This window comes from Neophocaena asiaeorientalis, unplaced genomic scaffold (genome assembly GCF_003031525.2).
Source record: "Neophocaena asiaeorientalis asiaeorientalis breed wild unplaced genomic scaffold, Neophocaena_asiaeorientalis_V1.1 scaffold280, whole genome shotgun sequence".
Classification (NCBI taxonomy): domain Eukaryota; kingdom Metazoa; phylum Chordata; class Mammalia; order Artiodactyla; family Phocoenidae; genus Neophocaena; species Neophocaena asiaeorientalis.
The window spans coordinates 9059466-9072070 of record NW_020185321.1 but is presented as its reverse complement, the minus strand read 5'-3'; the positions used below and the strand labels follow the sequence as shown (position 1 = coordinate 9072070).

Here is a 12605-nt window from a genome sequence, read left to right as displayed (position 1 = left end):
ATGGGCCCAGCCACTCCACAGCATGTGGGATCTTCCCGGACCGGGGCATGAACCCATGTCCCCTGCATCAGCAGGCAGACTCTCAACCACTGCACCACCAGGGAAGCCCTCTTGTAACATTCTTTATTTTAAAGTCTATTTTATCTGCTATGAGTATTCCTACTCCAGCTTTCTTTTGATTTCCATTTGCATTGAATATCTTTTTCCATCCCCTCACTTTCAGTCTGTATGTGTCCCTAGGTCTGAAGTGGGTCTCTTGCAAACAGCATATATATTGGTCTTGCTTTTGTATCCACTCACCGAGCCTGTGTCTTTTGGTTGGAACATTTAATCCACTCATGTTTAAAGTAATTATCAATGTGTATGTTCCTATTACCATTTTCTTAATTGTTTTGGGTTTGTTTTTGTAGGTCCTTTTCTTCTCTTGTGTTTCTCTCTTAGAGAAGTTCCTTTAGCATTTGTTGTAGAGCTGGTTCGGTGGTGCTGAATTCTCTTAGATTTTGCTTGTCTGTAAAGCTTTTGATTTCGCCCTTGAATCTGAGTGAGATCCTTGCCAGGTAGAGTAATCTTGGTTGTAGTTTCTTCCCTTTCATCACTTTAAATATGTCATGCCACTCCCTTCTGGCTTGTAGAGTTTCTGCTGAGAAATCAGCTGTTAACCTTATGGGAGTTCCCTTGTATGTTATTTTTCGTTTTTCCCTTGCTGCTTTCATTAATTTTCTTTGTCTTTAATTTTTGCCAATTTGATTACTGTGTGTCTCAGTGTGTTTCTCCTCGGGTTTATCCTGTATGGGTTTATCCTGCACTTCCTGGACTTGGGTGGCTATTTCCTTTCCCATGTTAGGGAATTTTTCAACTATAATCTCTTCAAATATTTGCTCGCATCCTTGCTCTCTCTCTTCTCCTTCTGGGACCCCTATGATGCGAATGTTGTTGCGTTTAATGTTGTCCCAGAGGTCTCTTAGGCTGTCTTCATTTCTTTTCATTCTTTTTTCTTTATTCTGTTCCACAGCAGTGAATTCCACCATTCTGTCTTCCAGGTCACTTATCCATTCTTCTGCCTCAGTTATTCTGCTATTGATTCCTTCTAGTGTATTTTTCATTTCAGTTATTGTATTGTTCATCTCTGTTTGTTTGTTCTTTAATTCTTCTAGGTCTTTGTTAAACATTTCTTGCATCTTCTTAATCTTTGCCTCCATTCTTTTTCCAGGATGAGGTCCTGGATCATCTTCACTATCATTATTCTGAATTCTTTTTCTGGAAGGTTGCCTATCTCCACTTCATTTAGTTGTTTTTCTGGGGTTTTGTCTTGTTCCTTCACCTGGTACATAGCCCTCTGCCTTTTCATCTTGTCTATCTTTCTGTGAATGTGGTTTTTGTTCCACAGGCTGCAGGATTGTAGTTCTTCTTGCTTCTGCTGTCTGCCCTGTGGTGGATGAGGCTATCTAAGAGGTTTGTCCATGGGGTACATTTTTATAGAAACTTCTCTTTTAACACACAAACTTCCTCTTTAAAAAGCCCCTAACTTTGACCTTTTAGGATACTATTGCCCTGTAAAAGGGGGAAGTAGAGGGAAAACTTGTGAAACTCTATTGAAGTGAGTAGGAAATGAAAATGTAGATACCCTGTGACAGCTAATTGGATTAAACATTCTTTAGGAGCTTCAATTTTTGTTTTTATTTTGGGGGCTCTTTTAAAGTAGGTTTGTGTTTTGTACTACATTTTTTAAAATTTATTTTATTGAAGTATAGTTGATTTACAATGTTGTGTTCGTTTCTGTTTTACAGCAAAGTGATTCAGTTAAACATAAACGTATTATATTCTTTTTCATATTCTTTTCCATTATGGTTTATCACAGGATACTGAATATAGTTCCCTGTGCTGTACAGTAGGACCTTGTTGTTTATCCATTCTATACATGATAGTTCGCATCTGTTAATCTCAAACTCCCAATACGTTCCTTCCCCACCCCCCTCCGCCTTGGCAACCACAAATCTGTTCTCAATGTCTGTGAGTCTGTTTCATAGATAAGTTCATTTTTGTCATATTTTAGATTCCACATATAATTCTACTTTATTGTATTTGTCTTTTTTTCTTTCTGACTTACTTCACTTTGTATGATAATCTCTGGGTCCATCCCTGTTGCTGCAAATGGCAATATTTCATTCCTTCTTATGGCTGAGTAATATTCCGTTGTATATATGCACCACATCTTCTTTATCCATTCCTCTGTCGATGGACATTTAAGTTGCTTCCATGTCTTGGCTGTTGTAAACAGTGCTGCTATGAACATTGGGGTGCATGTACTACATATTTGTAAGATAGGCTTTGTTTTCATATTAATAATATATTTAATGATATTTACCCTTAATATAAATTTGATTGGTTACAGTTCTATTCTGGTTGAAGCATAACATTCCATTGAACTGGACTTTGAGAATTGCCTCTGAACCATAATGAATAACATTGCAGGTTTCAGACCCAGGATAGTCTGAAGAGGCTGGGGCAGGGCTGCTCCAGGGATAAGACCTCAAGGGCAAGAGGAACGGGGCCAGGCTGGTGGAGGAGGGCTATAGAGATGCTCCCCAGCAGTCTGGGCACTGAGATTTCAATCCAAAGAGGGTCTGGTAGGTCCCTTGTACAAAGCAGATACTAGATTAATGTTTGTGGGATTAACAGTTTAATTTAGAAAGTACTCTAGATGTTTTCCCAGCCAAGATTGACTGAGCACCTTCACATGCCAGGCCCGGTGCTAGACTCAGAGATAGGAGGTCAAACATGGCTCTTGTCTCTGAGGAGCTTACCTATGTGATGGAGGGGGACTCAGGCTCACATGAGCACAATGAAGTGTGAACAGCGCTAATGGTAAAGGGTACTCGGAACTCTAGATGTTCATGATTTGTCTTAAAAAGCCACCCTTCTGCATAAAGACTACATTTCTTCCCTGCATGAACAACATCAACACATGCCAAATAATGAGACTTACCACAACTCTAAAAGAAACGTCCTGGTCTCGAGAGTTATATAATATCCTAGCTGGTAAGAGCCAGTTTACCAGAAAGCAGGATAGTGTAGCCGTTAGGCTGTGGGGTTACAATACCGGAACTACAATCAAGCGTATGTGTGGGTTATAATCCAGGCTCTGGCACGTATTAACTGTGAAATCTAGGTTGTTACTTACCCTCTCTAATCCTTACATTCTCATGAGGAAAATAATTGTGTCCGTCTCATGGTCGATTTAGTGAGTTCACAAGAAGTAAGATGTTCAGAGCAATTCTTGTTTCACAGAGCACTCCCTGAAGTCAAAGTGAGGAGGTTGAAAGGAGGAAGTTTGTGACATTAGGAGAGAAGTGCTTGTAAATATATTGTATTGCTGCTCAATAAATGTTCACTAAAAATCATTATCATGACACTTACTTCACTGACTTCTTAGCAGTCCCAAGTCAATCATTTAACTCTTTGCCAGGAACCCTGGTCAAGCCCTCCAGCTCTAAATGGGAAATTCGGGGGGGCTTTGAAAAGCATGCTGCAGAGAACGGTGGTGGGCTCTGTGTACTCTGGTTCTTTCTCCCTAAAATTTTATTTTCCCTTCCTCTGAGTGAAGTCCTAGCTGATCTGCTTTTTCTTCTAATAACACTGCTGTGATGTTGGTTTGATGCTTAGATCCCACATCTGGTAGCTGTGAAATCCCAGGGACCTGCCTTGACCGCCTCCCAGTCGGTGCACGAGCAGCCCACGAAGGGCCTCTCTGGGTTTCAGGAGGCTCTGAACGTGAGCTCTCACCGTGTGGAGATGCCGCGCCAGAACTCGGATCCCACCTCTGAAAACCCGCCTCTCCCCACTCGCATTGAGAAGTTTGACCGAAGCTCTTGGTTACGACAGGAAGAAGACATTCCACCAAAGGTAATATTACTGGGGTTTTTATCGACATCACCATCATTGTCATCATTGTCTGTTATTATTATTCTTCGTTTGTTTTGGTCCCTCCTCATTCCCAAGCTAAGAATTGGATTGTCGTTTATCATTTCTGATCTCCGTTTTCCCCAAAGAAATGGAGGCTCAGGTAGACTGAATGACTTGGAAGCATATATCCTGTATCCAGAATTAGAACTCGCAACCCCAAGCGTTCCAAACTGTTATTTTAACTATCCATCTTAAGCAATAGAATAATATGGATATTTTCATCGATGACTTAATCTATGTCTAGACAAATTTTAAATTTCTAGATTAAAAAGTAAGGAATTTTTTTATTCCTATTTTTAATAACCCAAAGTGAAAACAGGTTTCAAATGTTCAGAAGATAGTAATGCTCTTAGAATATTTTAGTTGGCTCCACTTAAGGAAAGCTCCTTCTAGGCCAGGTTGTGATTTAATTCCAGCCTTAATTGATTACTGAGGATTAAACTCTAGGGTGAAATGACCAGCCATTCCACTGGTTTGGTTTCATTTGTTTTGTTTTTGCCTATACCAAGTTGTTGTACATTCCAAAAAATGTCCTAAAACGTGGCCATGCATCTCACTACAGACAACCTGGAAAAATCAAAATACTGTAGAAATGTTTGCATCAGATTCTTCCCGGTTCAGGATTCCCCTTTCTCCTGAGCTCAGCATAGGAGCTATGACAAATGGAATGTCCCACAGTTTCCAGAAATCGATGCCATTGTTGATTCCAGAAAAAAATAAGACCTTTTTACCCAATGATTTTCAAATATTTTTCCTCTCAGAAGGATATTATACCAGGATTTCTATTATTTTGAAAGTGAAATTAGCTGCTAATGGCTCTTTTGTTGTTGTTCTCATCTTGTGGAAGCAGAGATGCCATCAGAAAAGGTTATTTATGGAGCAAAGTTCAATCTAGAGAATAGGATGGGCAGAGGAGCAGACAGGAGAGCTGGGGAAACACTTGACGTTATTGGTCCACTCTCTAAAAACACGCAGGCACACACTTATAACTCTGGGAGGATAAATTTAGATCAATACAAAGATTTTAGGTTTTAATAATTCATTAGACTGTCTCTCTCTACAACTGTTTCAGTTGACCAAGTGCAAAAGGAAAACTAGTGAGAGTAATATTTAATTTGAGCAGGTGGGAACACTGATTCGGTTATTCTGCTTCACTGCACTGACTCATCTTTCTAGGTCTTTATCTTAAAATGTATTATAATAGCCAATAAGATCCGTATTAGTGTTAAATATCATTTAATATACTAAACATAATATTAAAGCAAAGCATAATTTAAAAATACCTAGTACAAAACATAAACCTACGTTAAAAGGGCCTCCAAAAATAAATAAAAGTTGAAGCACCTGATGAATGTTTAGCCCAGCCAGCTGTCACAGGAGATGTACATTTTCATTTCCTAGTCACTTTTCATAAAGTAAGTTTTTCCTCTACTCTCCCCTCATGTTGGACTCCTTTGGTGCACTTACCAGTACTTGATTTCATTAGAAAATGTTTCCTAACATGAGGCATACATGAATTCTACCTTAGGCCCTTGACAGATAAGGTAATGGTACGTTTTCCTACCGTACCTCACAGTCTGACTGGTATTCACATAGTTCTTTGAAGACCTTCCAGTATTTTCAGTATTAGTCCTGTTTTGTACCACGTTTGCAAATTGACCTTCCAAAGTTCAGCGTTGGCGGTTTGTTTTTAATTAGAAATTGCAAGTTGATTAGAAAGTAGAACCGTTCAGGATCTATTGCAGTAGTTTTTCTGAGCTCACTAACACGTGGCTTGTGTCCCAAGTTCTAGCCTGATACCCTAATTTCTCACCAGACTTCATAATTTCCTTACCTGTTTATCAGTTGTATTGTGAGTTAAAAATGGAACTCGGTTTATCTGGATGTCTCATCAGATGCAATTTCCAATGATCAGCTGAGTTAATGATACCCCAGAGAAATTTCTGATATCTACCACTCTTGTGCAAATGAAGGGAATCAATTATTTTAGCCCAGTGAATCAAAATAATCCACTTGGTCTGTTTCTAAATTTGTTTTTAAAATTGAGCACTTTGTACTCCCTAATGGTGGCTGAAATGTGCCTCATGGCCTTTCGTTTGATTTTGTTTAGGGAGTTAACTATTTCTTTGAGAAATGCAAGATGTTTCTTTCCTGTTTCGTATCTCCTGGCAGATCTTAGGAAAGGAGTAGCTTGCTTTTCAGGCGGAACCCTGTGGAAGCTATTTTATGGAAAATATCTCTGAATTCTGGTTTCCTTTCAGGTGCCTCAAAGAACAACTTCTATATCCCCAGCATTAGCGAGAAAGAATTCTCCTGGAAATGGTAGTGCTCTGGGGCCCAGACTAGGATCTCAACCCATCAGAGCAAGGTAAGGGAAGGAAGATGGGTAAGTTGAAGGGAGAAGTCCCCACCTACCATTGTCATTGTTGCTTTCCTTAAAAAATGTCTCTGTTCTTTTTTCACTTCAGAAGCATGTTGGCTGGCCACCCAGACTGTAAGCTTTGGTGGACCAGACACATGTCTTTTATTTCTTCAGTAGCCTTTCACAGAAATCAGTGTACAGTGAGGGCTCATGAATGAACGAGTCAGTGAATCACAGGGTCAATGAATGAATCAGCCCAGAATCCAACCAGGTTTACCTTACTTGGCAGTTTTTTTTTTTTTTTTTTTTTAACATCTTTATTGGGGTATAATTGCTTTACAATGGTGTGTTAGTTTCTGCTTTATAACAAAGTGAATCAGCTATACATATACATATGTTCCCATATGTCTTCCCTCTTGCGTCTCCCTCCCTCCTACTCTCCCCATCCCACCCTTCCAGGCTGTCACAAAGCACCGAGCTAATATCCCTGTGCCTTGCGGCTGCTTCCCCCCAGCTATCTACCTTACTACGTTTGTTAGTGTGTATATGTCCATGACTCTCTCTCGCCCTGTCACAGCTCACCCTTCCCCCTCCCCATATCCTCAAGTCCGTTCTCCAGTAGGTCTGCGTCTTTATTCCTATCTTACCCCTAGGTTCTTCATGACATTTTTTTCCCTTAAATTCCATATATATGTGTTAGCATACGGTATTTGTCTTTTTCTTTCTGACTTACTTCACTCTGTATGACAGACTCTAGGTCTATCCATCTCATTACAAATAGCTCAATTTCATTTCTTTTTAAGGCTGAGTAATATTCCATTGTGTATATGTGCCACATCTTCTTTATCCATTCATCCGATGATGGGCGCTTAGGTTGTTTCCATCTCCGGGCTATTGTAAATAGAGCTGCAATGAACATTTTGGTACATGACTCTTTTTGAATTTTGGTTTTCTCAGGGTATATGCCCAGTAGTGGGATTGCTGGGTCATATGGTAATTCTATTTGTAGTTTTTTAAGGAACCTCCATACTGTTCTCCATAGTGGCTGAACCAATTCACATTCCCACCAGCAGTGCAAGAGTGTCCCCTTTTCTCCACACCCTCTCCAGCATTTATTGTTTCTAGATTTTTTGATGATGGCCATTCTGACTGGTGTGAGATGATATCTCATTGTAGTTTTGATTTGCATTTCTCTAATGATTAATGATGTTGAGCATTCTTTCATGTGTTTGTTGGCATTCTGTATATCTTCTTTGGAGAAATGTCTATTTAGGTCTTCTGCCCATTTTTGGATGGGGTTGTTTGTTTTTTTGTTATTGAGCTGCATGAGCTGCTTGTAAATTTTGGAGATTAATCCTTTGTCAGTTGCTTCATTTGCAAATGTTTTCTCCCATTCTGAGGGTTGTCTTTTGGTCTTGGTTATGGTTTCCTTTGCTGTGCAAAAGCTTTGAAGTTTCATTAGGTCCCATTTGTTTATTTTTGTTTTTATTTCCATTACTCTAGGAGGTGGGTCAGAAAGGATCTTGCTGTGATTTATGTCATAGAGTGTTCTTCCTATGTTTTCTTCTAAGAGTTTGATAGTTTCTGGCCTTACTACTTGGCAGTTTTTTAAACATGGGAGTAAGACTGCAAATAGAAGTCTGGGTGCAGCGCCCCTGACCGTTACTTCAGAGACCATTTCGTGAAGCCAGCCCAACAAAATGGCCTGATCTGAGTTGGTTTTAGCATCAGGCCAAGAAATGTGCCGTGGGAGCTGTTGAGACAGTAATTGCCATAGAAATGCTGTAGCCACCAGCTGCAGAACTTCCCTAGTTCGGCAAATTACAGAAGAACTAGTTCTCATGAGGAAATCACCTCTGGCATTAAGGAGCATCACTGAAAAACAGTGATGCTCCCACCGTTGCTCTGTGCTCTCCTAGAATTTTCTACCGACCCTGTATATTCCTACAATCAGGAAGTTGCGTCCACCTACTGGTTGGTGTCAAGTGCTCAAGCAAAGAAGCTGGAAAATAAACAATATCCTTACAGTATCTGAGCAGATTTTATGTGGTAACAGATGCTGTTTGCTGCTGTAGTCCATCAAGCTTCCCTCAGATATTTCATGAAGAGTACACTCCTTTTTAGGATCAACTGAAATAGCAAATGGCCTCTGCTGAGACTATAAAAAGGAACTTGGGCAGGCTGTTTTATCCGTCTTCATTGTGTTCATGAGAGCACTCTTGCTAGTCAAAGAGAAGGAGAGACTGAAAATGAAGGTTATGACTATTTGTACAGATCCTAAAATATGGAATGCTTTTGATCATAAAGCTTTCATTTTCCTCTTCACATGAAAAGCCTTAGGAAGGGGTCAGTCCATAAATAAGATGGAACTGCACTAAAAACATCCATCCCTTGAGGGCAAAGAAGCTAGCTCGTCTGAGTGGAGTTGCCAACGAGCAGTTTTTGTCCAGTGACTCGTCAGGTTCGCGCTGAGCTGGTGCTGGGAGCAGCTGAGGAAGCCTGGAGCGGACTGTGACCAGGGAGCCAAAGGAATGTTAGCCTGGATTGCCGGCCTGAACTTTATCAGTCCCCCTCTTCGAGCGGTGATAAGCCCCCAATTATCAGTGCTTCTTGCTCATTGGAACCCTGCCTTCAAGGCTGTGTTCATTAGATCAGTTGTTTAGAAGTTTAGTTGCTACAGATCAAGCATCATTTCAACTTTAAATCTTTTTCCCTCTCTCAACCAAAAAGAAAGAGAACTGTCATTCTATAGCCAAATAAAAAGCAGCTCTTTGTTCCCTCTGAAATGTTATTTTAATATTAAGGCCCTAAGATAACTGGTGTTTGATGGTCAGTGGTTTGCAAAACATGTGCTTTTCCCTTGGAACCTCTTAAACATTGTACTTTTTACAAAGAATGCAGACCTTGTGAAGACAATGTTTTTCTGCTTACAGAAAAGGTAGAGAGGAAGTGAGCTAAGAGGTAATAATTATTTACCTGCAATGAAAGTCAGAGGCATTGCAGGGGAGGGGGAGGATGGAGAATCCCTATCTCTGCCTTGTGGAACAATCTGCCCAACAAGCCTGTTCCTTGCTGTCACATATCTCTAAGTGACCAGCATTTAAGATGTGAATCAGGGCTTCCCTGGTAGCGCAGTGGTTGAGAGTCCGCCTGCCGATGCAGGGGACACGGGTTCGTGCTCCGGTCCGGGAAGATCCCACATGCCGTGGAGCGGCTGGGCCTGTGAGCCATGGCCGCTGAGCCTGCGCATCTGGAGCCTGTGCTCCGCAACGGGAGAGGCCACAACAGTGAGAGGCACACGTACTGCAAAAAAAATGTGAATCAGACTTTGCAACTCTAGATTGGATTGCATTTTAAAACGTTTTAAGATTTGGAATATTTACTGTGTTAGAGATGGCTTTAGTTCACCTTTGTTGCATAATAAAGCGTGCCAAGACATAGTGGCCTGAGATAGTAACAATTCTGTGGGTTGGCTGCAAAGTTGTTCCACTGGTCTCACCTGGGCTTGCTTCTGCAGCTGCACTGAGCTGATAGGCCAGCTGTACCTTCACGTGGTCTTTCATCCTGGGCTTCTTGGCTATTTGGTGATTTCAGGACAGCATCCCAAGAGGGAAAGCCCCAATACACAAGCACTTTTGAAGCCTTTGCTTCTCTCATCTTTACTGATGTCCCATTGGTAACCACAAGTCACATGGCCAAGCCCAGAGTCAGTGTGTAAAGGAAATACACAGGGGCACAGACAATGGGAGATGTGATTCACGGGTGGTGGGAGCGGAGTGGGAGGGAGGCTGTTACTGGACATAGAGACTGTCTTACTTTCTATCGGTTCTAATAAAGTCCTCATAGTTCTTTTTGTACCATTTGTCAGACAACTGCCCATCCATAAAGCCATAAAAAAAAAGGGTTGCTTTTAAATATTTTGTCCTTTGCAATACTGTATAGACTCCCAGATGCCTTATACTGCCTTAAATGTCAAGGTGACAGTTGAGTTTAAATCATGATTTGATTTGTTCATTTTTTAAATTTCTGTTTTAAAACCTTCCATGTACTTTAACATTTAACTTTGATTCGTGTGTTCTTTTAAAGCACATTAAAATTTGATTAAACAAGTACATTCAGAGTATGAAGAGATTTAAATTAATCCAATAACACCCAGTCAAAACCCAATGACTGAATGCTTAATTTCAAAAAATAATTCTCCATCCCATCCCAAACCTGTCTTCTTATGGCTTGTTTGTTCTCATTTGCTGTGTCATCAAAGAACAAAGTAAAATGAATTTTGGTGGGCAGCCAGTTAATTATAGACTTGGCCCTAGTATTTGGGCCAAGAAATCACTTTGTAATCCTAATTTTCTGTTTTGACTTTTTTCTATGACTCAAGTAAACGGAATAATTTTCACTTTACTGTGTGTTTTATAGACCAAATAGCATTCTCTGCAGGATGGCAAACGTCTGAGCTAAAAGTTAGCATTTAAAGAAATCTATATGAATGTTTTCAAGTTTTTACACATTTGGATCTCAGTAGGCTCAGTTAGTATATGAACAAGGGAAATCTGTTATTTCATGGAATTCTTCTGAAATTGATCCCCGCTAAGAGCATTTATCTCAACCCCCTTGGCCCCTAGGCCAGACTAAATTACAACATAATAAGGAAGAGAAAAATATGAACAGTGTGACATTTTCTCAAAACACTCATATTTTACCAAAAAAGCAAATAAGGTAGAAAAGCATTTTAAAGGTTTCCCTCTTTCTATGTGTGGTTACCTAGACACTAAACACTTCTTTCAGACTCCAGCAGCAAAAATAGCACCCTATTAAGATCAGCACCCACACTGTTTAGCTCCAGTTGGAGGGGGCCTTGTACTAACAAGGCCCAGGTCAGGGATCTAATGCCCATGGGATCCAATTAACTTCACACTGAAAGAGGCCCTTGAGCCCCAGTCAGAGACGCAGGCTCATCCCGCTGGTTCTGCTGATGCCCAGGCCACTCTTTTATGCCAGGACAGCCCTGGCCTGGGCCTTATCATCTAACGTGGCAGCAGCCTCCTATCTGGTCAGCCTGCCTCCGTCCTGACCAGTCATTCATAAGCCGGCCCTGGAGGCCCATGTTCTCTGCCAGACTTTAAGGCCATTGCTGCATAAACCACCCATTTCTTCTGACGACCCACTTTTCCGGGGTTTCCTAACGCAGACTTGGTCCCCAGTCAGGGTGGCGTCCTCTTTACATCAACAAGCCCCAGGAAAACCCCAGTCGATGTCTGCTCTCACTCTTCCCCCACCCCCTGAAGCCTAATCAAGTCCTGTCTCCTTCCTGACACCACTGTTGACCACTCCAGGCTGCATGCCTTGTTTCGTAAACTGCAACACCATTTGCAGATGCTCGCACAGCATATGGAGTTTTGCCTTGCTGTCTGTTGTCTCCACCGCACATGTCTCACCTCTAGGACTATGTTGTACCTTGACTGTCTGCCCTGTGACCTGTACTCTCCTCCATCCCTCAAACTGGTCCACTGGTCTCACAAAGCAGGTATTTAATAGAAAGGTTTTGGTTAAATGATCAAAGGAGTGCTGTATTCGAGCAAAGAGCTGGATCCTGCTACCACACCACAGCTGCCAGGGAAAATACTCAGAACTCACTGAACTGTATTCTCTTCGTAGATTTTTTTTTCATACAAAGAACACTACATTACATCTCCACAAAATGAGAGCAACCACCAAGAAACCTTAGTATGCCCATCACCCTTGACCCGTAATATAATTTTTAGAAAAAATATTTTTAGAATTTATTAATTATACATAAATAATTCTTGACCACTACTGTTTAATGAAAGAGGGCAGTGGGGAAGAATTCATTATTTGGGAATGAAAGGAGATAGGATTGTTTCTTTTTGAAAAAAAAAAAGAAAAATTTGAAAGGTGGCATATTGCAGAAGTATCACACATTTATCATTTTAGGTATTCTCCAAACAGGAGGGAGGGTATTTCCATTATGGATCCAAATCTGTTTCAATCAATTAAATGCTAACAGTTTTCACAAAAATAATTACTACTCAAAGGAGTGCCATAAAAATATCAAGAATTGGGCTTCCCTGGTGGCGCAGTGGTTGAGAGTCCGCCTGCCGATGCAGGGGACACGGGTTCGTGCCCCGGTCCGGGAGGATCCCACATGCCGTGGAGCGGCTAGGCCCGTGAGCCATGGCCGCTGGGCCTGCACGTCCAGAGCCTGTGCTGCGCAACGGGAGAGGCCACAACAGTGAGAGTCCCGCGTACCACACACACA

General features: G+C 41.2%; 1 protein-coding gene across 4 annotated transcripts in view; it reads left to right on the top strand.

The window, feature by feature from the left end:
* TNIK (TRAF2 and NCK interacting kinase) overlaps nt 1-12605 on the top strand; it is a 408265-nt gene that overhangs the window by 348667 nt on the left and 46993 nt on the right. For all 4 annotated transcript variants that reach the window (XM_024733810.1, XM_024733809.1, XM_024733808.1 and 1 more), the window contains 2 exons: nt 3664-3903; nt 6225-6331. In XM_024733810.1, coding sequence (XP_024589578.1) covers nt 3664-3903; nt 6225-6331 — 347 coding nt within the window. The remainder of the gene's footprint in view (nt 1-3663; nt 3904-6224; nt 6332-12605) is intronic.